Genomic DNA, 25,708 nt, shown 5'->3' on the forward strand with positions numbered 1-25,708 from the left:
CGAAGCAGGCAGAGGCCTCGATAAGCTGAGGCGGGGCTTCCTGAGGCTGGAGCCCTAGAGACTTATAAAGCCCGACCCACAACCGCTGGGCATCTCTCCCAGGGCCCGTGGACTGCTGCTGGCTTTCGGGTGATACCCTAGAGATGCAGCGGCTTTTGGCTCCAGCAAGGAGGGTCCTGCAAGTCAAGAGAGTGCTGCAGGAAACTTCGCTCACCCCTGCTCACCCGCTCTCAGCAGCCCAGCAGAGGTGAGTCACCTGCTCGGGGGGGCTATGAGGTGGGGGGGCGTCACTCTCAGACAAGCACCACAGGGGACCGACCAGTAGAGAGCAGGCAGAAGACCTGTCAGGGGGAGAAATCACTAGAATCCCAGGCAAAAGCTGGCGAGGCTCGCACTCAGCCATAAACACACAAGTCAGCTTCAAGGGGGGCTCTGTTGCCTCCTTTTGAGAAAGCGCCTGTCTGCTGTTGTGCTGGAAATGCCTAAGCTTAGTCTCTGATGCCCGCTGTTTAGGAAAAAGAGCATCCTTTCCTCTCCCAGCTACAGGAGGCAGCAGAACTTAGGATCCTGCAGCTGCAAACGTTAGTTCAACAGCTCACTTTATTCCAGTGCAGCAAGACCTAGAATGGACCAAAAAGAGGAAGCTGTGTTCCTCCATGCTTCAGCTTAAGAGATGAAAAATAGAAAGAAGTTGTGTGTGTGTGTGTGTGTGTGTGTGTGTATGGGGCGGTACATGTGCTTGTGCAAGAAGAACACACATGCCTCATTTCTTTGTAAACACCCTTTAGTCTGGTCCAAGTGCCTGTGGTTGCCCAGAGCTAACGGGACACAGCTGTGCTTCATGCTTTGGGCTCCCAGCTAGCTACCCATCTAGATCATAGTCCCAAGGCTTCCTTTCCGCTTATACTCATGAATACCGAATATTTAGGAAAACACTTTGCTCTCATGTCCTCCCTCGCCTCCTCTCCAGGGAGCCTGGTGTAGGTGTGGAGTGGAAGGGGCAGGGTCCTTTACCTTTCTTTTCTTCATGACCCTACCATCACCTCCTCTCTCTCCCACCCCTGGCAAAACCGCTGCATTTCAATCGAATATTCCAGCTCAGAATCTGGCTTGTTTGTGCATTTGTGAGGAAGTGGTGGACATGGTTTACTAATTTCAGGGCTGGACAGGGGTGACCATTCCCAGGTCGTCTCCCCCCCCCCCCCAACTCCTTTTATTGAGACAAGTTCTCTCTATGTAGCCTTGGTTGACCTAGAATTCACTATGTAGACCAAGCTGGCCTTGAACTCATAAAGATACACTTGCCTGTGCCTCCAGAGCGCTGGGATTATAGCCTGGCACAAACTTTCCCTAAGCAACAGTGGCCCACTACCCAAGCCTCCATCCTCATCAGCGTTCTGCGGCTTCTTTGGTTTGTGCTCTAGAATCCTTATTCCTATTTCCCTTCTGGTGCCCTCATGGTTAACCCCAGTGCTCTCTGCCTGAGCTACTAATGTTCTTTATAAGTCACCATTGCTCTAGGAGTCTGCCCCTCTAATCCAACCTGCATCCGTTTTAAATCCACCCCAGAATAACCACCGCTCCAGCATCCACTCCCCCGACCTGATATTAAAACACCTGGCTCTCGGTGTGTCTCACCTACAATCTTCCTGTTCCCCTGCGCACCATCGTCTGTGAGGTTTCTCTAGCCTGCTCACGCACCCCCCGCTGTGGCCACAGCCCCTTCGCCCTCTTCAGTCCTTCGTGGTCAGAAAACCACTCATCTGTCAGTCAAGATTGACCTGGTGAGGTGGCTCATCAGGCAAAGGTTCTTGGTGCCAAATCTGAGGACTTAAGTTCAGCCCCCAGAAGGTGCAGGGTAGAAGGAGAGAGCAGACTCCTAGACTCTGTCTTCTGACTGTCACACATGTGCGTGGCACATGTGCCCCCCCACAACATTTAAAAAAAATGTAAACAAAGAAAACAAGGCTGACCTCAAATTTAGCCTCTCCCATGAAACTCTCCTTATTTTCCCCTACCCAGAGACGCTCTGCTTCCCTTGCACTACACGATTTTGCCCATGTCCCTTCCATGAGCCTCATCCATCTCCAGTCTTGACAGCTGGACTAGAGGCGCGCTCATCTCCTTCCTCACACCAATGAGGGGTTTTGAAAGCCCTGCCCTCTTCTCTGTGCCTCCCCTTCACACAACAGTACCCTTCTCCACATGGTGCCCAGCATGGGATTGTTAGCGGTGTGCCCACCTGGAAGCAGGCAGGCTGCAGTGAATTAGCGCTTGGTGCAGACTCTTGAGCTAGGCAGCAAGAATAAGCTACTTTATATACTGCAGTGATCATCCCTTGGGGGAAGCACAGGATGAGAAGGGGACCTTTCACCAAGTGCCTAGGTGCTTCTGGAAGCCTTTGTGGCTACTTTTTATCTCCAAGGCTCTGAAATCCACGTCCAAAAAATCTCTACCAAGAAATAAGGAGAGTTCCTGGCTCTCTGAACTTGTCCCTGGATCTTGTCTTTCTATATGAGAAACGAGGGAGGCAGTCAGCCCAGATGGAACAGAGAGAGATGAACCTGCCAGGAACACAGCCACGCTGGCGGCTCCAAACACTAGCTAACCATTAGCTCTTGGTCCTGGGGACGCGCCCCATAAATATTTGAAAGTTCAAACTCCAGTTATTTGGAGGGCACCACATAAATAAGTTAGCTCCCACCCTTTCCTGTCAGAGGCCGATGAGTCTCCCTCTGCTTTGGTGTCTTGTGACCACAGGATGCTCTTTTGTCTCACGGGGGTTCTTGAAAGTGACTCTTATGGTGGGAGAATTTGGGGACCCCAGAGGTGCAGGTAGGGAAGCACTCAATATGAGCCAGAGTCTCTGTGGTACAGAGAAAGCTTTGTAAGCCCAAGGCAACAAGTAGACAGTATTTCTAAAGCAAGAAACGCTGGGGAATTACTTCACTAGTGTTTATAGCAAAGAAGGGCACTGGCTTTAGATGCTGGGCACCTGTAGGAGGAAGGCTTGCAGCTGGGAAGGGAAACTGCACCCTTTCACCAGAGGAGTTGGGAGTCAGAAGTGGAGGGACACAGGGAAGAAAGAGCTTCTCCTGACCGCCATTCTCTCTGGTCTCCATTTAGAATCGCCCTTTTGGTCCTCTGTGCTCCCACAGGTTGGCCTGCTCCACTACACAAGGAGCCATAAAATGCCTGCCGCTGTGTGGGCACAAAGGGTGTCTGTCTGTCTTACTCTGTGGTGAGTCAGCTCTGCATGGGGAGTGTCTGATAAATATTGAAAAGTCCCAGACAGAATGGAAGATAGCAGAAAAACTTCCTTTAGGAGTAGGAAAGTGACCTGGGCGGATTGGCACACATTGGCAATCTCAGCACTTCGGAGGCGGAGGCAGAAAGATCATGAGTTCAAGGCCAACTTTGGCCACATAGACTTTGTCTCAAAACAAAACTAACACAGCAGCAAGTGGGAAAAGGATCTGGTTGTTCCTGTGTAGTCAAAAGAGAGGTGCACTGTAAAGAGGAGTGGAGGGTTCTAGATCATTCCCTCTGGGGCCTTACAGCATCTGTGGAAATAAACCTCAAGATGACGACAGCGCAAAGAGATGCAGTCAGTAAGAGAGCCGACCTACAGAGAGGGTTTGCACCGTTCTGGAGGTAGTGAGGCGTACTCAATTTCTAATAGACACACAATAACTGGCCATTCTTATGGGACCGGTGTGACATTTTAAGTACACACACACACACACACACACACACACACACACACACACACACTCATACTCATCCAATGACCACATCAGGACAATTGGCTTATTTATCCTTACAGACTTTCACTATCTCTTTGTGTTGTGAGCATTCAAAAATCTTCCCTACTTGCTGCTTTAAAATACTCTGTAGCATGAATCTTAAAAGACCTTATTAATAAAAAAACAAACCCAGGAGCCAGATATTGGGGTGAACGCTAGAAGATCAGAGAAATAGAACAGGCCACAGCTAACCTCACCCCGCCAGCTTCTCAGCCTGTTTCCTCAGACTGGAAGCCTCTGAGTCCTCATCCGAATGGATCTCAGCTGAACTGCTGCTCAAAAGCCTAAAAGCTTAACAGACTCTAGTTCCTGGTCCTCACGCCTTATATACCTTTCTGCTTCCTGCCATCACTTCCTGGGATTAAAGGTATGAGTCACCATGCCTGGCTGTTTCCAGTGTGGCTTTAAACTCATAGAGATCCAGATGGATCTCTGCCTTTGGAATGCTAGGATTAAAGGTGTGTGTGCCATTTTCTGGCCTCTATATCTAGTGGGTATTCTATTCTCTAACCCCAGATAAGTTTGTTAGGGTGTACAATATATTGGGGAACACAATATCACCACAATACTCAATTAATTGTTTTCAATCATAATGATCCTGCAGTATCATAGAGCATTGAAAGTTACTTCTGTGGCTGGAGAGAGGATGGTTCAGTGGTTAAGAGCATTGGCTGTTCTTCCAGAGGACTTGGGTTCAATTCCCAGCACCCACATGGCAGCTCACAACTGTCTGTAACTCCAGTTCAGTTCTGGAGAATCTGACACCCTTATATAGACATACATGCAGGCAAAACACCAATACATATGAAATAAAATAAAAATAAATAAATCATATATATAAAAAAGTTACTCTGGCTGAGAATGTAGTTCAGTGTGTTTTCCTCCAATGTCCTGCATTTACATCCCAGCACCACGGAATAAAATAAAACAAAAATCAAAACTTATTTCTCCCATGCAGCTATACCCCTATACACAGCAGTCATGCCCTCTCCATCTGTCTTTTCCCTTATCCTGTCCAAGGCTCTTGTACCACTATTCCAGTCTCTGCTGCTTTGAGATCAATGTCTTAGCTGCCACCTGTGAGCAAGGACACACAACCTTTGACTTTCTGTGCCTAACGTGTGTCTCATCCATGTCGTAGCAGTGACAGAATTTAATCTTCAAGGCTAAATAGTATTCCAGCATGCACATATGTCACGCTTGTCTACACATTCATTTGTCAGTGGGCAGCACAAAGGAGTCTCTAGTGTGGTTATTGGATGGAGCGCTGCAGTAAGTGTGCAAGTGTCTATTACGTGTGAACATGCAAGCTGTCTGTTCAGTTCAGTTCCTTTGAGTGTGCACCCAGGATTGAGACTCATGGACCATATGGTAGTTCTGGTCTGGGTTTTGGTGGTACAACTGGATGTTTTCCATGTGGTTGTATCAATTCAAACTCGCATCATCTCTGTATGAAAGGTTTTTCTTTTTTAAAGATTTCCTTATTTATTATGTATCCAGTGTTCTGTTTGTATGTATGTCTGCACACCACAAGAGGGCACCAGATCTCATTACAGATGATTGTGAGCCACCATGTGGTTGCTGGGAATTGAACTCGGGACCTCTGGAAGAGCAGTCAGTGCTCTTAACCTCTGAGTCATCTCTCCAGCTCGAAAGGTTTTTCTTTTAAAAAAAAAAAAAATGGTGTGCGAGTGTGAGCACATGCGTGAAGGTGTGGGTGCCACCATGCACACGTGGAGATCAGAGAACAATTCCCAAGAGTCTTTGCCTCTGCCACGTGGGTTACTGAGGTTGAACACAGGTCCGTCCTCAGGGGAAAAGCACCTTTCCCCACTGAGCCATCTTGGAAGTTTCCTTTCTCTGCAGCCTCACTGCATTTGGCATCTGTTTACTTATAAAGCCATCATCCTAACTGTGCTGAAGCTCCATCTTGGATCTTTGCTCTGCATCTCCTTGCTGACCTGTGATGTTTAGTGCATTTGTACCTGTTCTCTATTTGTGCATCCTCTCTTGAAAAATGTTTATTCGGGTGTTGGCCTATTTAAAAACAGAAATACTTGCATTTTTATTGTCGAGTTGTTTCAGCCCCGGTATGTTCTGAGAGCTGCACCCTTCAAATAAACAGATTGCAAGTATTTTCTCCCACAGGAGGTTGTCTCTTTATTCTTACATCATTCCTGTACAGAAGCATTTTCTGTTTTAAATAATCATATTTGCCTTGCTTGGGGGGAGGAGTTCTTAAAAAGTATTTGAAGGGCTAATGGTTTGGCAGGTAAAGCTGGTAAGTCTGATGACCTGAGTTCACTTCCCAAAGTTCACGTTGTGGAAGGAGAGGACTGGTACCACAGTTACCCTTTGATGTCCACACGTATGCTGTCGCACTCTTGCCCCCCCCCCCATAAATCAATAAGTAAGTAAATATAAACGCAGGGAAGTGGAGGTGGAGGATCGCGAATTTGAAGTTGACCTAAGCAACTTAGTGGTTCCAGTCCAAGCTACATAGTGACATCATGTCTCAAACAAAACAAGATGAGTCTTTGCCAACATCAACATGGCCCCTACATTTCCCTCTAGTAGATGCATGTTTTTTTTTTTTTTTTTAATTTTTCTTTTTAAGATTTATTTATTATGTATACAGCATGTATGACTGCAGGCCAGAAGAGGGCGCCAGATCTCATTACAGATGGTTGTGAGCCACCATGTGGTTGCTGGAAATTAAACTCGGGACCTCTGGAAGAGCAGTCAGTGCTCTTAACCTCTGAGCCATCTCTCCAGCCCCCATAGTAGATGCATGTTTTTAAGTCCTGCTTCTGTACATTTCTCCATCCTGTCACTATTGGTTTATGTGTGTCTTCAGTTTATTGTAGAGAGTGTATCAATGGGACTTGGTTGTAGTCCATTCAGCCAATCGGTGTCTTTTAGCTGGGGGATTGAATGTCTGTTCATTACATGTTTTCCTGGTCATCTGTGTGACCTGTGCTCCTTCCTTTTCTTATCCATCGCTGTGGTTTGTTGGCTTTCTGTTCTGAAAGGGTTCTCCTTTTCCTCTTTGTGTATATGCTCTCCTGCTGAGTTCTGCATCTCCAGATGTCTTCAGAGTGCAGTTATCTTCTGTCACCCCAGAGTAAAAATCCCTAAGCATCCTTATAGAAGCAATTTGTCAGTGATGAATTCCCTGCTCTTTCTTACCTTTCTTTAAATTAAGAGATTTACTATTCATTTTACATATCAGCCATGGATTCCCCTGTCCTCCCTCCTCCCACCCACCAGCCTTCCCCCCTCCAACCCACCCCTCATTCCCACCTCCTCCAAGGCAAGGTCTCCCCTGGGGAGTCAGCCCAGGCTGGTACATTCAGTTGAGGAAGGTCCAAGTCCCTCCTCCCTGCACCAAGGCTGAGCAAAGTGTCTCAGCATAGGCACTAGGTTCCAAAAAGCCAGCTCATGCACTAAGGACAGTTCAAGCTAAACAACTGTCTCACTTATTCAGAGGGCCTAGTCCAGTACCATGGGGGCTCCTCAGCTATTGGTTCACAGTTCATGTGTTTCCACTAGTTTGGCTAGTTGTCTCTGTACTTTTTCCAATCATGGTCTCCATATCTCTTGCTAATATAATTCTTCCTATCTCGCCAATTGGACTCCTGGAGCTCCGCCTGGGGCTTGGCCGTGGATCTCTGCATCTGCTTCCACCAGTCACTGGATGAGGGTTCTATCATGACAGGGTATTTGGCCTTCCAATCACCAGAGTAGGTCAGCTCAGGCACCCTCTCAATCATTGACAGTAGTCTATGGTGGAGTCATCTTTGTGGATTCCTGGGGACCTCTCTAGCACTCTGCTTCTTCCTATTCCCATGGTGTCTTCATTTATCATGGTATCTCTTTCTGCTTTTTCTCTTTTTCTTTCTTTTTCTTTTTTTTTTTTTTTGTTTTGTTTTTTTGAGACAGGGTTTCTCTGTGTAGTTTTGGTGCCTGTCCTGGATCTCGCTCTGTAGACTAGGCTGGCCTCGAACTCACAGAGATCCGCCTGGCTGGGATTAAAGGCGTGCGCCATCACTGCCCGGCCCTTTCTGCTTTTTCTTATCTTGAAAAGACTTTATTTCTTCTTCATCTCTGAAGGATAGCTTTTCTGGTTATAACATTCTTGGTTGGCAATTCTTTCCTTTCAGAACTTTGAATATATCACCCCATTCTCTACTGTCCTGCATGGTTTCTGCTGAGAAATCTGCTGTTTACCTAATAAACATTTCCTTATGTATAACTGAACTTATTTCTTTTGTTGTTTTTGAATTTCTGCCTCAGACTTTTCTGTTTATTTATTTACTCTGTGTGTACACATGTATATGTGTGTGTATATGAACGTGTCTGTGCTACAGTCTGCGGGTGGAGGTCAGGGGACAGTCTGAAGGAGTTTTCTCTCCTTCCACTACGTAGATCCTAGGTACTGCATTCAGGTTACTGGGTTGACAGCCAGGGTCCCTCCTTGCTGAACCATCTTTCCAGCCTGTCTTGTACTTTCGACAGGCTGGAATGTGTCCAGGGAGGGTCTGTGTTGGTTGAATCTGTTAGGATCTGTTGAGCTTCCTGGACGTAGATATCCAAATCGTTCCCAAGGATTTTAGAGTTTAGGGCGGCTGTTCTGTTGTGTGTTTTCTGTGTCCTTCCTCTTCTGTTCTTCTGAAACACTCACAATGCAAATAACTCAGTTGTGCTTTGCTTGAGCCCCATAGGCTTCCTTCACGCATTTTCAGTTCTTTTTTATTTTTTTACAATGGATTATTTTAAAAAGCATGTCTTCTTTATGATCAGAAGCTATGTCTTCTGCCTACTTAATTGTATTTTCTGACAGTTGTTATGTTCTTCAGCTCCAAGAATTTTGTTTATTTCTTTTAGGATTTCTACCTCTTTGCTCAGTTTCATTCACATCATGTGTTATTTTCTAGTTTCACTGAATTGTCTGCTTGCATTCTTTTATAACCTCAAACACTTTTCTTTAAAATTATTATTTTGAATTCTGTTTCAGACAGTTCACTGATTTCCTTTCCTTTAGTGGTATGTGCGTGTGTGCGTGTGTGTGTGTGTGTGTGTGTGTGTGTGTGTGTGTGTGTGTGTGTGTGTGTATGTGTGTGATGGGGGGTGTCTGTTGCTAGAGTGTTCCTTTGGAGGTATCATATTACCTTGTTTTTCACATGTTTAGTGACCCTACATTGACATTCCAAGGAGGTCAGTTTCTCTCTCTCAAGTTTATAGACTGGCTTTCACAGTCAAAGTCTTTCTCCTGATGGCATGCCACACAGTACTGATTGGATAGACTGTGTTGGGTTGGTACTCTAGTGTAGACCTTCTATAGATTCTCTAGCTATTGCCAATGTTGGTGATGTATGTCTTAGTGACATAGGGTACAGGGTTTGTGGGATTGCACACAAATTTTCATGCATCTTTTTTTAGGTAAGGCAAGATTGCTAGTAGTTCTGGTACTTTGAGGGTGGGGAGAGCCTACCAGTTTCTATAGATGATATGGGAACAGGGTCACCCCATGGGTCTAGGTAGGAATGGCACAGCATTCTCATGAGTAGAGCAGGGTGATATCAGTGTCTGAAGCTTTCATGCGCCTGAGCTATGAACAAGCATAGATGCGGTATCTACAAGTGATAGAAAGTCATGGATGACATTGTGGACTCAGAACAGTCTGCTAATCTGCCTCTCAGAGACTCAGTGGGGTGACCTTCTGAAGTAGGCATATCAGCTAATTCTTGAGGGCTGTGAAAGGATGTCCAGGGCCACTTAGAGTCTCAGAGATGGCTTCTGTGGACTAAGCTACTCAGGAACAGAAGCCTTTGTGGATGAGCCATGACTCATGACAAACATGACTGCTTGTTATCTGCTTTCCATGTGTTTCTTGGGCAGTAGAAAATGGGCCTTTGTAGACAAAGTTGTTCAACATAGGCTGCCCAGGAGCTTTCCAGGGGTGTGGGAAGGTAGGCAGAGACACCTGTATATTTCATAGAAGTGGATTGGCTAAGCTGATAGAAACAGTTATCTGGTTGCATCATAAACCCTAAGGTGGGCAGAATCCCAAGATGGCCCTGTGGAGCAGGAGTCAAATGGGAAGTACATAACATTGGGTTAGGCTCTTCTTTAGAGTAATTTGGTGGTGTAGTAAACAGGTTACCCAAACCTGGCTCCGGAACTGCAAAGGCTGTGGACTCTCCAACACCAAGCATGGTGTGAGAGAAGATTACTGGTTACCTTTTCTCTGCTAAGCAAAGCTCCTCTTAGTTAAGAGTTGGTCTTGAGAGATAGGAGGGTAGATGCTAGTCCCTTCTTTCTGAGGTCATCATGTGATCCCATGGTTCTGCAATATTTTTCCACATGTCACTTTATTCCAGCACCCCACGCAAACATGCTAGTGAAATAGTGTTGTTTTCCTTATACAGAGGGAAGGACGTCAGATACGGCTCGTTGGCCATCTTCTTGACAACACCTTCTCAGTAGAAATAGTAATTTATTTAGCTTGTTTTAAGCTGTGCCTACTGTAACCTCTAGGGTCATCACTAAAAAGCAGAGGAGAAAAAGGGATAGGGGCTAATAAATAATTTTTAACTGGTAAATATTCACTTAATTGAAAAGAATTTAAGAAATAGGAAATAAAGGATGGGAGAATATATAAGCAAATAAAATCAAATAGATGATAGACTTCATCCCAGCTATATTAGTAATTATCATAAATATAAATATAAATACTCCAGTTAAAACACCACTATTGTCAGGCTTAGTAAAAAAAATTCCAAAGACTTTCCTATATGAAATTTATAAAAAATAATTGTTTCCAGATGTGATAGTACACACCTGCTGTCTCAGTCAGTGTTCTTCTGCTGGAAAGAGACATGGCCACAGCAACTCTTATAAAAGAAAGCATTTAATTGTCATGGCAGGGAGCATGTCAGCACACAGGCAGACATGGTGCTGGTGAAGTAGTTGAGTGTTCTATATCTGAATCCACAGGTATCAGGAAGAGAAAGAAACTCTGGGACTGGCTTGGGCTTTTGAAACCTCAAAGCCTCCAACAAGGCCACACCTCCTAATCCCTCTCAAGTAGTGCCATTCCCTAATGACCAAGCATGCAAATATATGAGCCTATGGAGGCCATTCTTATTCAAACCACCACCCCTGCAATCCTAGTACTCAGGAGGTGGAGTCAGGAGAATCCAAAATTCAAAGCTAGCCCGCCTGGGGTAGAACGGGAGATCTTGACTCACAAAACCAAAATCCAAAACAACAACAAAAGATACACATGTAAACAAAACAAAACAAGCTCTCAGAAGTTAAAATAATAAATGGAGAAAGGATGTAAAGGCTTTGGTATGAGTTGCTTTTCCTTTTGCTGTGACAGGATATCCTAACACAAGCAACGTAAGGGATGAAGCATTTATTTTGGTTCCCAGTTTTAGGGTTCAGTTTACCATGGTGGGGAGGTCACAGTAACAGGAGCTTGAGACAGTCAGGAGTCAGAGGACACGGAGCAGTTATGCTCAGCTGGCTTCTTCCTCTTTATATAACCAAGGACCAAATCTGGGGAAAGTGGCCCACTCCTCTAGGGTGGGCCTTCCCATCTCAATTAAACCAATCAAGATAATCCCTCACAGGCATGCTCCAAAGCTAACCTAATCTCAAAGATCCCTTACAGATGTGTCTGCAGGCTTGTCTCCTAGGCAATTCCAGATCCTAACAACTTGATCATCAACACTTAACATTACACTCGAGAGTCTGGACAGACTCCCATTATTCAAAGAGTGATCACAGTACTAGTGTGGCTATGCTATTAGGAAAAGCAGACTTTAAGACCAGCAAAAGGATGAAAGGGTCAATTCAACAGATAAAACTACTACATTTTCACTCACTTGATAACACAGCTTCAAAACATACTAAAGCATGAATGAGATGATTACCACATTATTGTTTTTTGAGGCAACTGCCTAAAGACCATTAGTGGATTTACGACTGATATTTTTAACCACAGGTTTTTTACAATCCCCCCTGCTCCCCTGGCCAAAACAGACACTTGGCCAAAAGATGTGGGCATCCTTGCCCTGGAGGTCTACTTTCCAGCCCAGTATGTGGACCAAACGGACCTGGAGAAGTTCAACAACGTGGAAGCAGGGAAGTATACGGTGGGCTTGGGCCAGACCCGCATGGGCTTCTGTTCAGTCCAGGAAGACATCAACTCCCTGTGTCTGACCGTGGTGCAGAGGCTGATGGAGCGCACAAAGCTGCCATGGGATGCTGTGGGCCGCCTGGAAGTGGGCACCGAGACCATCATTGACAAGTCCAAGGCTGTCAAAACGGTGCTCATGGAACTCTTCCAGGATTCAGGCAACACTGACATCGAGGGCATCGACACCACCAATGCCTGCTACGGTGGCACCGCCTCCCTCTTCAATGCTGCCAACTGGATGGAGTCCAGTTACTGGGATGGTATGTGTTTCTAGAATGTTACAGAAGCATGGTTCTTAGAGTACAGGCTGAATCCTACGTTCTGCCTCTCAGCTCTCCGGAGGGCTTTACACTGGGAAGGGAAAGGCGATTTATTCATACAGCTCTCACCCAACAAAAACAGTGAGAATAGCCAGGTCAATGGGGGTAGCTTTGTGCAGCTGATCACGTGATGTGTTCATAGAGCCTTTCACTTATTCTCTGCAATATCAACGTGTTTAGAGTGGTTTGTCTATTTCAGTTAACCTAAACAAAAAGATCCCTCACGACATGCCCAGAGGTTGTCATGGTTGTTATAAATCTCAAGGTGACAAGTAAGATTAAATGCCACATGGACTGCAGAGGCCAAACTCCAAACCCAAATTCAACACATTTCTTCGTGCTTAGTTCTCTTTATTGCCTCCTAAGTCTCTGAAACAAAGATATCTGTACACAATTTCTATGGTAAGGGGTGGACACTGGTCAAAATGGGCTGAGAGACGCACAGGAGGGACGGTGAACGGAGTATCTTTCTCCTCTGGAGCCTGCTTACGAAATGTGGGCTTTTGTTTAACATATTCACGTTGCTTTGTAGCTTACTTACATCCTTCGCCAGAGTTACACTGGTGGGATACTGCCTGACAAGACGGCAAGGAAAAGTCCAAGAGGAAGAGTGTAAGATGAGAGCTGGATATCTAAGGTCACTCAGTCACTTAATGTTCTATTGCAGTGAGGAGACACCACGGCCACAGCGACTCTTATAAAAGAAAGCATTTCACTGATCCTGGCTTACACTTTCAGAGGTTTTAGCCCATTGCCGTCATGTCAGGAAGCATGGCAGCATGCAGACAAGACATAGTGCTGGACATGTAGCTGAAAGTTCTACATCCAGATCTGCAGGCAGCAAGAAGAAAGAGACATCGGGCCTGGCTTGAGTTTTTGAAACCTCAAAGCCCACCCCAAAGACACACCTCCTCCAATAAGGCCACACCTCCTAATCCTCTCAAATAGTGTCATTCCCTGGTGACTAAGCATTCAGGCATACGAGCCTATGGGGGCCATTTTGATTCAAACCAACACATTTACTTCCTGGAGCTTCCAAGTTCTTGTTTACCTTTCTGCCTTTTGGGGCTGATGAAAAGATTGAATAAAGTAATGAGTGGGAGTGTGAGGGACCTTGGGGGTCTCTGTGTTTACAGAGTTTGAAACTAGGCGGAAAAAGCATTGAAAACTGTAGTGAATGCTAATTACAAAATTATTTGAAGGTTCTAATGTTGCTGTGGACCGTGGGAATATATAATCCAACATTCTTTCCTTTAAGTAAAGAGGCCAGGGCTGCAGAAAGGACTCAATGGTTAAAGTGCTTCTAGCCCAAGTATGAAGCCTAGAGTTTGGATCCCAGATCCCAAGTCAAAGCTGGGTGGGCATGCACATGCACAAGAACAAAAAGAAGCTGGGCAGCAGTGGCTCACGACTTTAATCCCAGCACTTGGGAGGCAGAGGCAGGCAGATCTGTGAGTTCAAGGCCAGCCTGGTCTACAGAGAGTTCTAGGGCAGTCAGAACTGCTTCACACAGAAACTCTGTCCCCCCCAAAAAAACCAAAAAAACAAAAAACAAAAACCCTAAACAAACAAAGGAAGAACAAAAAGAAAAGAGACTAAATGATATAAAAATGGGGGGGGGGGCCACTGGAAAGACGACTCATTAGACGAAGGTGCTTCCTGCCAAGCCTGGTGATCTGAGCTGGGTCCCCAGACCTCACGAGGCGGAAGGAGAGAACTCTGACAAGTTGTCCTCTTGTCTCTTTTTCACTTGATTTTTATAAAGGAAGGAAAATAGATTTTTTAAAAACTTTATCATAAAAAAGTTGGAATTAAAAAGGCACACACTGAAATTAACCAGACTCAAAGGCTATTCAGCTCAGTGAACTTTTCTGTAGTTAGAATAGCCTCTCAGAACAGACATTGTAGATTTTATACTTTCACTGTTGAATGTATTTTACGCACTTACCCACCACCCAAACCAGAAACTCCATGACAGGTTTCGAACTAAAAACAGAATTAGCTTTATAACTCATGGCCGTGACCTGCATTCAGTCTTCCCCGTCCCTTCACATTTAGCCTTTCTTCTCTTTTCTGCACAGTTACTACCTACATGTGCATTTGTTTGCATATAGACAAATATTGACTACATTCCACATCTGAGGGAAAACGTGGGGTTTTTTTTCCTATCTTTCTGAGATTGTGTGACCTTACTTAATATTATACATTTTAAGTCCATCCATTTTCTTGAAAACTTTGTGACTTTGTTTTTCTTCAAAGCTGAATAATATTTTATGTATAAAAAATTTCATTATTCACTCAGCTATTGATTCTAATTCTTTGCTGTAGTGAATAAAGCAGCAATAAACATGGGCGCAAATATCTCTGTGGTAGGGTACAGAGATTTCTGGGTGTATGGTCAGGAGTGGAATAGTTGGTAATATGGGAGTTCTATCTTCACTTTTTGAGAAATCTCCAAACTTATTTCCATGGCAGCTGTATTAATTTGAATCTCCACCAACGTTGAATAAGTATTCCTCTCTCTCTCCATGACCTCTCCAGCATTTGTTGATAGATTTATTGATGATGGCCATTATGACTGGGGTGCTAAGGTGGCATCTCAATGTCATTTAATCTCACACCTACCTGATGGCTAGGGATATTGGACACTTTTAAAATAATTATTGGCCACTCAAGCTTCTTTTTTATGCTTTTGAAAAGTGTCTGTTGAGTTCATTCGCTCGCTTGTTGACTGGGGGTTTGATTTCCTTAGTATTTAATTTCTGCAATTCTTGATATTGACCTACTGTCCGAAGCACAGCTGGCAAAGATTTTCTTCCAGGTTATGTGAATATTTTAGGTCATTTTTCTCTGACACAGCTTGTCTTTTTTTAATGAAACTTTTATAATGAAGGAAAATAGCTTTTTGTTGGTTATAAGTATTGTAAATACTCTTCAGCTTATCTTTTGGTTTTGTCTCTACCTGGAGGTTTGGTTTTTTACAGCTAAATTTAAAGATCTTTTCCTAAGTGACTTCTAAGTTCATTTCTATAGTTTCTGAAATTTTCATATTGAGAATGAAAAAATAGATATATACAAAAAATGTTATTTTATTCTCCAATAACACACATGTACAGCATGAGGGGGACCCCACTACTTTTTTCTTGGGGTTTTTATAATTACTAAGAGGAGGGCCTTAGACTTCAGTGAATGTGAGTTAGAGTCTTGATCCTCAAAGCTTTATCTTTTTTTTTTTTTTTTTTTTTTGGTTTTTCGAGACAGGGTTTCTCTGTGTTGCTTTGCGCCTTTCCTGGAGCTCACTTGGTAGCCCAGGCTGGCCTCGAACTCACAGAGATCCGCCTGCCTCTGCCTCCCGAGTGCTGGGATTAAAGGCGTGTGCCACCAACGCCCGGCTCAAAGCTTTATCTTATCATTTAATGTTTTAAGTTCTTTGAGCCTCGATTCCTTCCTTCTGTAAGGATCACTAGGGTGTGACTCAGTGGGAGAGTGCTTGCCTAACATGACTCAGTTCAATCTGCAGCGCTGCCGGAACACAAGGGTCTTACCGCTATCTACTCTATGTACCCACAGCTTAGGATTCAGTCTGAACGGGGTTTCATTTCAAAGTCTATAGCCACTAGGTCAGCGGTTCTCAGTCTTCCTAATGCTGCGACCCTTTAATACAGCTCCTCGTGTTGTGGTCACCCCCAACCTTAAAATTATTTTCATTGCTATTTCACAACTGTAATTTTGCTACTGTTATGAATCATAATGTAAAAATCTGTGTTTTCCAAAGGTCTTGGGCAACCCCTGTGAAAGAATCATTCATTCACAAAGGGGGCAAGACCCACAGGTTACAAACCACTGCATTAGCTGAATGCTCCAGGTGAATTTCTCTGGAGGCAGCATCTTCAGCCTTGAGTGTTGGTATAGCTATCTACCCCCGATGTCTTGTCCTTCTATGGGCCAGCAGGCATATGAACATGTGGGTGCTGTAAGTTGATTGGTACAAACCAAAACTGTCTCCACAAGTACCAATTAACAAAGTTTTAGGTGAATTTAGAAATGACATTCTGGCCAGACATGGTGGCACAAGCTTGTCATCAGCCACTTACTGATGCAGGAGGACCTTGAATTCGAGGCCAACCTGGGCTATGTAATGAGACCATGTCTCAAAAACACTGAAAACAGGTATGGAAACTGGTTCAGCAATTACAAGCACTTGTTCCTGCCGAGGACCTGGGTTCAGTTCCCGGTACCCACATGATGGCTCACAACCACCTATAATTCCAGTTCCAGAGTATTCAACCTCATCTTCTGACCTCTGTGGAGACCAGGCACACACATGGTTCAGACACATGCATGCAAACAAAACACTTATATACACAGACTTGAAATAAACAAATCTAAAAAATTAATGCTTAAACCCTAAAAGTGGAAAAAAGAAAATTTTGAAAAAATAAATAATCCTGGGGGTCAGCAATATGGCTCAGTAGGTAATGGTGCTTGCCACCAAGACCAATGACCTGAGGTCCTTCACCAGAACCCGGGTAGTAGAGACCTGACTCCCACAAGTTCTCTGACTTTCATAAGTGTTGCACTGTCTTGTATTCATGCAAACATATATTCACTTAAAAAATTACATAAAAGGCCAGGAGGTGGTGGCTCACACCTTTAATCCCAGCACTTGGGAGCCAGAGGCAGGCAGATCTTTGTGAGTTCGAGGCCAGCCTGGTCTACAGAGTCAGTGCCAGGACTGTTACACAGAGAAACCTTGTCTTGAAAAACCAATGAAAAAAATTACATAAAAAAATTTAAATGTAATTTATACATATGATTCTGAGTGAGTGAGCATTCCATAGCTGAACACTGAGCACTGAATTTATGTTTCAAATATAAATGAATCACAGGTTTCATTAGCGTTTATGTGTGCTATTTTATTTTGTTTTATTTTTGGTCCGGTTCCATCTATTTCCAGTACGTAAACTTGTGCTCGGCACACAGCAGACCCTATCTCTACTACTCTAGATTTGACAGTGATGTCATAACTGTCTGTCTTTGCAGGTCGCTATGCCCTGGTGGTCTGTGGTGATATTGCCGTCTACCCAAGTGGTAACGCCCGGCCCACGGGTGGCGCTGGGGCTGTGGCAATGCTGATTGGGCCCAAGGCCCCTCTAGTCCTGGAGCAAGGTTTGTAACAGACGGTCCCGAGAGGCTGCGTGCGGTGGAGTCACATCATAGGTCCTAATCCTAAACTGTCATACACACGGCTCAGGGCTGGGGCATGGTGGTGCTCACTTCTGAAAATCCGGCCCGGGGAGTAGGCTGCTTAGGGGGAAGAGAAAAGCCAGACACCGTGGTTTCATTGTGCGCTAGGATAACAGTGCATGGAGCGGGTCTGGCAGAGGAGGGAACCACGGTGAAAGAAGAGAGCCAGCCATGAAGCGAGGCTTGGAGAACGCTGCCTTCTAGTCTCGTTTTCAAGGAGCCCACGAAGGTGTGGGGAGAGAAATCGAAATCCTTTCTCTGAAACACCCTTTGACTATGCGAGTGTTGAATAGGCGCTGACTTGGGCATATGGGCAGAACAAAGCCGGCCTCTTTTCACACGGCCCCTCCCATCCTGTCTGCTTGAGGTGGCCCGTGGGAGGCAGTCCCTGACACCTTCTGTGCCGTTCCAGGGCTGAGGGGAACCCACATGGAGAACGCATATGACTTCTACAAACCCAACTTGGCCTCCGAGTACCCGCTGGTGGATGGGAAGCTCTCCATCCAGTGCTACTTTCGGGCCTTGGATCGATGCTACGCAGCCTACCGCAAGAAAATCCAGAATCAGTGGAAGCAAGGTATGGGGCTGGAGTAGGGATGGGGGCAGAAAGCCGGAGCTCTGCTCACGTGGCCAAGAGCCTTCCTTTATTTTTCCCTGTAGGGAATACTTAGTAATGCCGTGGAACTAGTGAAAGAATGTGTAGTGGAGTGAATGAGAGAGCCTTATGTGAGTGTGCTGGAGTAGGAACTATCTCTCCCGGAAGCTTATCTTTCCGGGCAGCTGAGCCGCTTGGCATCATTCCATCTGGGAGAGTGGATCTCAGCAGCTCCTTGTCACACCACCTCTCACCTTCACACTTTCTTTTCTAGCTGGCAACAATCAGCCTTTCACCCTCGATGATGTGCAGTATATGATCTTCCACACGCCCTTTTGCAAGATGGTCCAGAAATCCCTGGCTCGGCTGATGCTCAGTGACTTCCTGTCATCCAGCAGTGACACACAGAGCAATTTATACAAGGGGCTGGAGGCCTTCAGGTGCGTCTTCTTTAAGTGGAGGCGTAGGCTTGCAGGGGGTGAGCGAGGAGGAGGCTCCCTCACACCTCAGATGTAGATTTCCCTCCTATGGGAAGCAGATGGCACACACACCCGCCCCCAGCACAGCAGAAAGGATGCTAAGCCCTTCTTTCAATAGAGGGGAGGGAAGGGGCAGGTCTGCGTGGGCTCTCCGTGTATTAGGTGAGGAAAGGAAGGTAGAGATTAAGAATGAAAACTAAGCAGGGTATGTGGTATGATTTGATTTCTAGTTTTCTAATGGACTACGCAAGTGTGGGTAGATGACATAACAAAGTGTGTGTAAACGCTACCTCCCTCAGATGACAGGAATGTTCCTTTGAACTCTCCCTACGTTTAAGTATTGCAATGAAAACCATGAACCCTGAGTTTTCTCTCCGGCCGTGTTCCGGTCTTTTTCTCTGGACACCTCTCATGTGAACATCTTGCTCTGCCTCACAGGAGTCTAAAGCTGGAAGAAACCTACACCAACAAGGATTTAGATAAGGCTCTTTTGAAGGCCTCTCTGGACATGTTCAACAAGAAGACCAAGGCCTCCCTTTACCTCTCCACCAACAATGGGAACATGTACACCTCGTCCCTCTATGGGTGCCTGGCCTCACTTCTCTCCCAGTGAGTACTGCCTCTCACCCATCTGCTGCTTCCCATTCATGAGCTGAGGGGCCTACCAATTTCTGCTCCTTTCCTCATTTAAACTTTCGATTTGTTGAGAGGTAAACTTTTACAATAAAGGGAGAGAGAAAGGATGGATAGACAGGTTACACCTTGTTCCAGAGGTGGTTGGGGAGCAGGTTGGCTAGCTGTGTTGAGCTTCTCCAGTGTGAAGATGTATACTACCATCTGTGAAGAAGAACTACCCAGGCAGTAAGAACATAGAATTTGGGGCCAGAGTTTTATCTCATCTATTTAAAAATCTCTATACTAATATAGCATGGTAGACTGGAGGCTAGCTTCAGATCCCACAACTAGGTTTAAGCCTATTTACCACTTATCTTGAAAATAACTCCCCAAACCTGTCTGAGCCTTACTTTCCTCATCTGTAAAATATCTATATAACAATGCCCACTTTCTATACTTTGTTTCTATTCTTCGGTAATTTCATATAGTATAAAATGTATTTAGATTATACCCACCCTCCATCACCCACTGCAAGTCCTCTTGAACCACCATTTAGCTACCTCTTTTTTATTTTATTTTTATATAACCCACTGAGTCCAGTTAGTGCCTCCTATATCACATGGGTATAGGGACATCCATTGGAGTATAAGCAATTCACCACGGGCCACAGCCCTGAAGAAAACTGACTCCTCTCCCTCAGCAGCCATCGACTACCAAAGGCTCCTCATAAGCTCTTTCTCTACCCACGCAGGAGTCTTGATGACTTGAGCTTATGCAGGCAACCAGAGTTGCTGGGCGTTCAGGAGCGCAAAGGCCTGACATGTCCAGGAGACACTAATTTGCAGCAGTCCAACCTGACTTCTGGATCTTACAATCTTTCTTCTTCCTCTTCTGTGATGATGCCTGAGGGGTGTGTGTGTGTATGTGTGATGTAGATGTATTCCCATCGGCGCAATAGTGACACAGTGTTATTGGAGTAACCAACAACTTTCTAATTGGATTTAAGGTCAGCTCCATAGGAGGGAACTAATGCCTGGCATTGTAAACCTGTGCCAGGAACCCACGGCTGGGTAGGTCATAGGCCCTGGAGGAGAACATACTGTTACTTTACTAAATAGACACAGTATCAGACTGCCTTCTAAATACCTATCTTTATACTCATAGATTAGTACACCTCTTACCTTGATCAGCCTTGATCAGAGAGGCTTTTTTTTTTTTTACATGAGCAGTGATCAATACAGAGATTAACAACTGGCCACAGTACAGAGGATCATCGACTATGGAGTGTTTTCCACATTTTTTAAGGAAAATTGCCTAAAAAAAACTACGATGCTCAGAAAGTGCTCAAATGCTAACTATTACTTTTACTGATTTTTCTGTTTTATGGTGTTTATAAGGGAAATACTGCATATTATATGGAAAAGATACTTAGAGGTGAACTTAATCAAATTACTCATGGGGGATGTTCAGAAAGCTGAGTCATAGGAAGGTGTGCTGGCAAATGCCTGTAATCCCAGAACTGCAGAGTTCAAGGCCAGCCTGGGCTACATAGGTACATAGGCACCCCCCCCCAAACACACACACACACACACACACACACACACACACACACACACACACACACGCTGGACCGTTGCAGTTAACTTGGGAGCCCTGAGGGTGAGTCCACTGGTCTAATCGGGCTACCCCTGGAAGCATCTGCCCTCACAGTTCTCCCTTCATGTTTCGGGCTGTGGCTGCTCTCCTTCTGGAAAAGCTTCTTCTGGTTCCACATCTGGATTCTACCAAAGGCCCCTCTTTGTGCAGAGTGCATGGAGCACATTTCTAGTTGCAGAAGGTGGGCAGGGGTGAGACTGGACTGACACGTAGAAGCTTTATATGAAATGCAACATACGATGCTGATGTGGATTTTTTTTTTTCCACTTGCAGCCACTCTGCCCAAGAATTGGCTGGCTCCCGGATTGGTGCCTTCTCCTACGGCTCAGGCTTAGCAGCGAGTTTCTTCTCATTTCGAGTGTCCAAGGATGCTTCTCCAGGTGAGTCTCATCTTGTAGCAGGTACTCCTGAAACAGTGCCACCTGGTGAACAAAGCCACCCTGTGGTTCGCCGTGGCTGAGCTTGCTGTCTTGACAGAGTTAAGTTGTGACTAAGAGCAAAGAAAACTCCTGTGTAAGGTTATACATGGGAGCACTTCCTGGACTGTAGCAAAAGTAGATGCAAACAAACCTGTTAGACAGGTGATGTTAGACATTAAAGAGGTAATGGCGATTTGGCTTGGCTGCCTAAAGAGAAGTTGATGGACCCGAGACATTCAGTATCTGTTGACTGTGGTATGGTCAAGATCAGACATCTTTGCTCCATGTCACAGACCCTGGCTGCCTATTAGCACCAGTGACAATGACAACAAAAAGCTTTAACAATCTTTTTTTTTGTTTGTTTCTCGAGACAGGGTTTCTGTGTAGCTTTGCGCCTTTCCTGGATCTCACTCTGTAGACCAGGCTGGCCTCGAACTCACAAAGATCTGCCTGCCTCTGCCTCCCGAGTGCTGGGATTAAAGGCGTGTGCCACCACCGCCTGGCTTTTTTTTTTTTTTTTTTTTTTTTTTTGGATAACTATCTTGCTTTTGCTTCCCAGGTTCCGCTCTGGAGAACCTGGTATCTAGTGTGTCAGATCTACCCAAACGTCTAGACTCCCGGAGGCGCATGTCCCCTGAGGAATTCACAGACATAATGAACCAAAGAGAGCAATTCTACCACAAGGGTAAGACAGGGGGCAGGAAGAGAGAAGAAAGCAATTCACCCCAGATTCCATGTCAGTACCTGGGAACGGGGGGGGGGGGTTCATCAGACATCCAGGATGTAATGGGCCAGGGTCACATTTTTTTTTTCTGAGATATGATTGAGAGAAGTGCTTATGAGGCAAGAACTTGAGCAACCTAGACATTTTCACACACCCTCTTTCATGGCCATGCAGACCTCAAGTACCAGACCCAAGATGGCAGCTTCTCTGGCCCTTCTTCTATATGGTCCTGTCTTCTATGTAGTGTGTTAAGGGTGATTTACAGCCCCTGGCAGCACAGCCAGGAGTGCTTCACTGGAGTCTGTAGGCATTCCTATTACTGTGTTCTCCCCTGCACACCTCTTTTTAAAGATTGATTTAGGTATACAATGTTCTGCCAGAAGAGGGCGCCAGATCTCATTATAGATGGTTGTGGTTGCTGGGAATTGAACTCAGGACCTCTGAAAGAGCGGCCAGTGCTCTTAACCTCTGAGCCATCTCTCCAGCCCATCCTATGGCACTCTTTATAAGTACTGTGTCTTTTTCTTTGTCCCACAGTGAACTACTCACCACCTGGTGACACAGGCAACCTCTTCCCAGGTACTTGGTACCTGGAGCGAGTAGATGAGATGCATCGCCGCAAGTATGCCCGGCGCCCGGTCTAAAGGAGGTCAGTGAGTGTGCAGGGCTGGCCGCGCAAAGGCCTCTGGGTAACAGATGCAGTTCTGAGCCTGGACTCGCGTCAGAGAAGGCCACAGCTTAGGGGACGGTCAGGGGAATTACAAGCTGTGAGCTCCAGAACATGGGTGGGAGGGGCCTCCGTCTTGGAAATCTGGACTGTGGAAGTCAGACCTCTTTGAGTAATTAAGTCTAGAAGCTTGAGAGAAACTAAATCAGAGCCGGCAGGACGGAGCAGACTGCAGCGGGAACTCTACAGCACATTGTTCCTGCACAATGAGATGGGTGACACAGATCAGTAGCTGGACCGGGATGGGAGGCAATTCCCAAGGGAGCTGGGTGGTCTGACTTCCTTGGCTGGAAGGAGCTTGCCAGGGCAGGGGCACTCGGGGGTGGGGAAGTGGGGTTGGGGGGTGGGCAGCAGCAATGTGACAATTCTCAGGTCCCAAGATTCCTCCTGGGGAGAAACAGCGAAGCTTGGGGAATCATCGAGGATGAGTGCGGGGAGAGAAGAGAGTTGAGAAGAAGCGGACTGGGGGAGAGGAGAAATGGAAGGATTCCTTATGACATTTCTTTAAGGAAAATCGAGGGTTCCGAACTGCAAGCTTGTGGTGATTCACGAGTGTAGATGTCTGCTGTGGTGTGTCGGCCCAACAGACAAGCAGTGTGCAAGTGCAAGACGCAATTTCTCTTACAGCCCCCAAATCTCAATGGATTTCCCGTGCTAGTTTAGTACATGAATGAGGAAGGAGGAAAAGGTGTGACTGGGGAAGGACAAGGAACAGGAGAAGGAAAGATGTCCACCAACTCAGGAGAGGCACAGGCAGAGCACAGGTCAGGGCACTAACCACGGCCCCCAACCAATGAACAGTCACAACTACATGGCCCCCTCTGTGAGGCTGCTCAAATGCTGGAGCCAAGATGTCAGGGGTGAGGCAAAGCAGTGGACGGGCCAAGGATGCAGGATGGGCGTGAGACGGTCCAGGTCAGTAAACAGGCTCACAAGACTTCGGCCCCAGCAGGAAACTTGCTTGAAATATGGTTCTGAGGGGTAGGCGACTGGCAAGACAGGGCTGCTAAATCCATACAGCCAGTTGAGTCACGAGATGCAGAGAAATAATGGGCTGGGCATGATGACTCACACCTGTAATCACAGCGCTTAGGAAGCTGAGGCAGGAGAATCACATTTGAGGCCAGCCTGGGTTACATAGTGAGTTCCAGGCAAGCCAGGAGTACAGAGTGAGACCTTGCCTTAACAAATCAAAACCAAAAGGAAAAAAAAAAAAAAAAAAGACAAGAGAGAAGTAGAGTTTTTGAAAGACGATTTCCAGCCCCAGCCCTTTCCTTCCTAAGAGCCTGGACAGGGTCATGCCACAAAGAAGGCACAGGGCTCCTGAGCTGTTTGCCCTGAATCAAGAGCACCAAGGCTGGGCTGACTTGGAGAGTTTAGGTTGATATAGCAGTCCTTGGGGGCCACTGTTCCAGCCAACCCCCCTGATCTCTCATCAGCAGCAGAGCATGTGATAGGGACCTGCCTGTCCCTCAGTCTTGGCTTCTGCAGAACTAGTTAATAGGCTCCCTAAGCATGGTGGCTCAGAGCTGGGAAGGCAGCCAGCGTACCCGGATCTCATAGAACAGAGGGCTTATATGCATAACTATGTCTCTGGCAAGGGGCAAGACCTGGGGGCTAGGGAGCCAGGGTGAGGGGTGACCGAATCTGTTTCTCCTCTCTACAGATCCATGCCACAGTTCCTGGGGGAAGGAACCTGAGTACAGCTGCTGCCCAGTGTCTGCTTAAAATTCCACCCACAGCTGTAAATAACGAATAGACAAAGTAGCCCCATAGGATCTGCTCCGAGGTGAAGGGCCGCCACCCTCAGTGGGTCCTTCGTGAGTATCCCTGCCACAGGCTCATGCTGCTGTGGACCAGGGCTCCCCTGTGAAGAGGGAGATGGAAGGAAGGAGGATTGCTGACCCCCCAGTGGAAGCAGATCAGATGTCTTCTCCCACATCCTGACAGACCCACCATTTGTTACAACTTAATATTGGACTTCTCTGCTGTTATGTTTTATGCTCATTTCTTAAAAGTTTCCTAAGAATTTCTAAATTTTGTATCTTGTTCTAAAATAATATATGGCAATTAAAATGAGAGAAGAAATGATGTATATTTTCTAGAAGTCAAGACCTACTCAGAGTGCGGGGTACGCATCTCATTACCCCAACCCTTCCATTCAGTCTAATTCTCCATAATTCTGTCCAATTCTGCCAAGTACTATGGCAGATACAAGGAAAATAAAGTGACCTGGAGGTGTTCCCCCACCCCCCCCCCCCGCCTCACTTCTCTATTCTACAGACACCATATCCAGGCAGGCCCAGCAGGTGCTTGGTAAATCAACCCCCCTTGGCACATGTGGCCAGTGTTACCTAGATCAAACATAAAAACAAAACCCGTAAGGTTGGCCAGGCATGGTCATGTACATCTGAAGTCTCAGCACTTGGGAGGCTGAGGAAGGGCGAGTTCAGAGTCAGCTTGGGTTATGTGGTGGGGAGATCTTACAAATTAAAATGATGAGGCAGAGGTAGGGTACTCTCTGCCTTGGGTAAAGAGAACGTAGCTTTTCCAGGGTCCCCATGAAGCAGCAATGGTTTAGGGATGTGAGCACGGAGAACAAGAGGGGAGGAAAGTGGGGGAAGGGAGGGGTAGGAAGGACAAGGGCTTGTAGTCCTTCATTTTATTTTAGAACAAGTTTTGAAGAGAGGTTCTGTAGAGGGAAGCCAGCAGCCTGGGGAGCCTCGGGGACACAAAAGAAACGAGGTGACAACCATGTCACTCTGCCACCAGTAAACCCGGGCAAGGCCCAGGCTAAGCAGTTAATCCAGCGCCAGCCTACCCCAGCTCAGCCCCTCCTCAGCATGCGGCATGGGACCCTCAGCCAGAAGCTCCTGCAGGAAGGACCACGCTCCCTTTTAGATCACTGCAG

At 46.1% G+C, this 25,708-nt stretch overlaps 2 protein-coding genes across 3 annotated transcripts in view; both read left to right on the forward strand.

Annotated features, from left to right (window-relative positions):
* LOC114686258 (hydroxymethylglutaryl-CoA synthase, mitochondrial) overlaps positions 1–24,885 on the forward strand; it is a 172,951-nt gene extending 148,066 nt beyond the window's left edge. Inside the window, exon 10 of the mRNA XM_037206921.1 lies at positions 24,464–24,885. The gene's annotated coding sequence lies outside the window, so the exon portion shown is untranslated. The remainder of the gene's footprint in view (positions 1–24,463) is intronic.
* Positions 75–24,885, forward strand: Hmgcs2 (3-hydroxy-3-methylglutaryl-CoA synthase 2). Of its 2 annotated transcripts, none has more exons than XM_028862822.2 (10): positions 75–247; positions 11,821–12,275; positions 17,379–17,504; positions 17,995–18,159; positions 18,452–18,617; positions 19,095–19,265; positions 21,201–21,307; positions 21,906–22,031; positions 22,608–22,719; positions 24,464–24,885. In XM_028862822.2, the coding sequence occupies exons 1-9, from the start codon at positions 144–146 to the stop codon at positions 22,712–22,714; spliced, it is 1,527 nt and encodes a 508-aa protein (XP_028718655.1). In that variant the 5' UTR covers positions 75–143; the 3' UTR covers positions 22,715–22,719; positions 24,464–24,885. The 2 variants fall into 2 exon arrangements, with proteins under 2 accessions (XP_028718655.1, XP_028718654.1); XM_028862821.2 differs by having other exon boundaries at positions 94–247; positions 22,608–22,723.
* Positions 24,886–25,708: the final 823 nt, after the last annotated feature.

Source organism: Peromyscus leucopus, chromosome 6 (genome assembly GCF_004664715.2).
Source record: "Peromyscus leucopus breed LL Stock chromosome 6, UCI_PerLeu_2.1, whole genome shotgun sequence".
NCBI lineage: Eukaryota > Metazoa > Chordata > Mammalia > Rodentia > Cricetidae > Peromyscus > Peromyscus leucopus.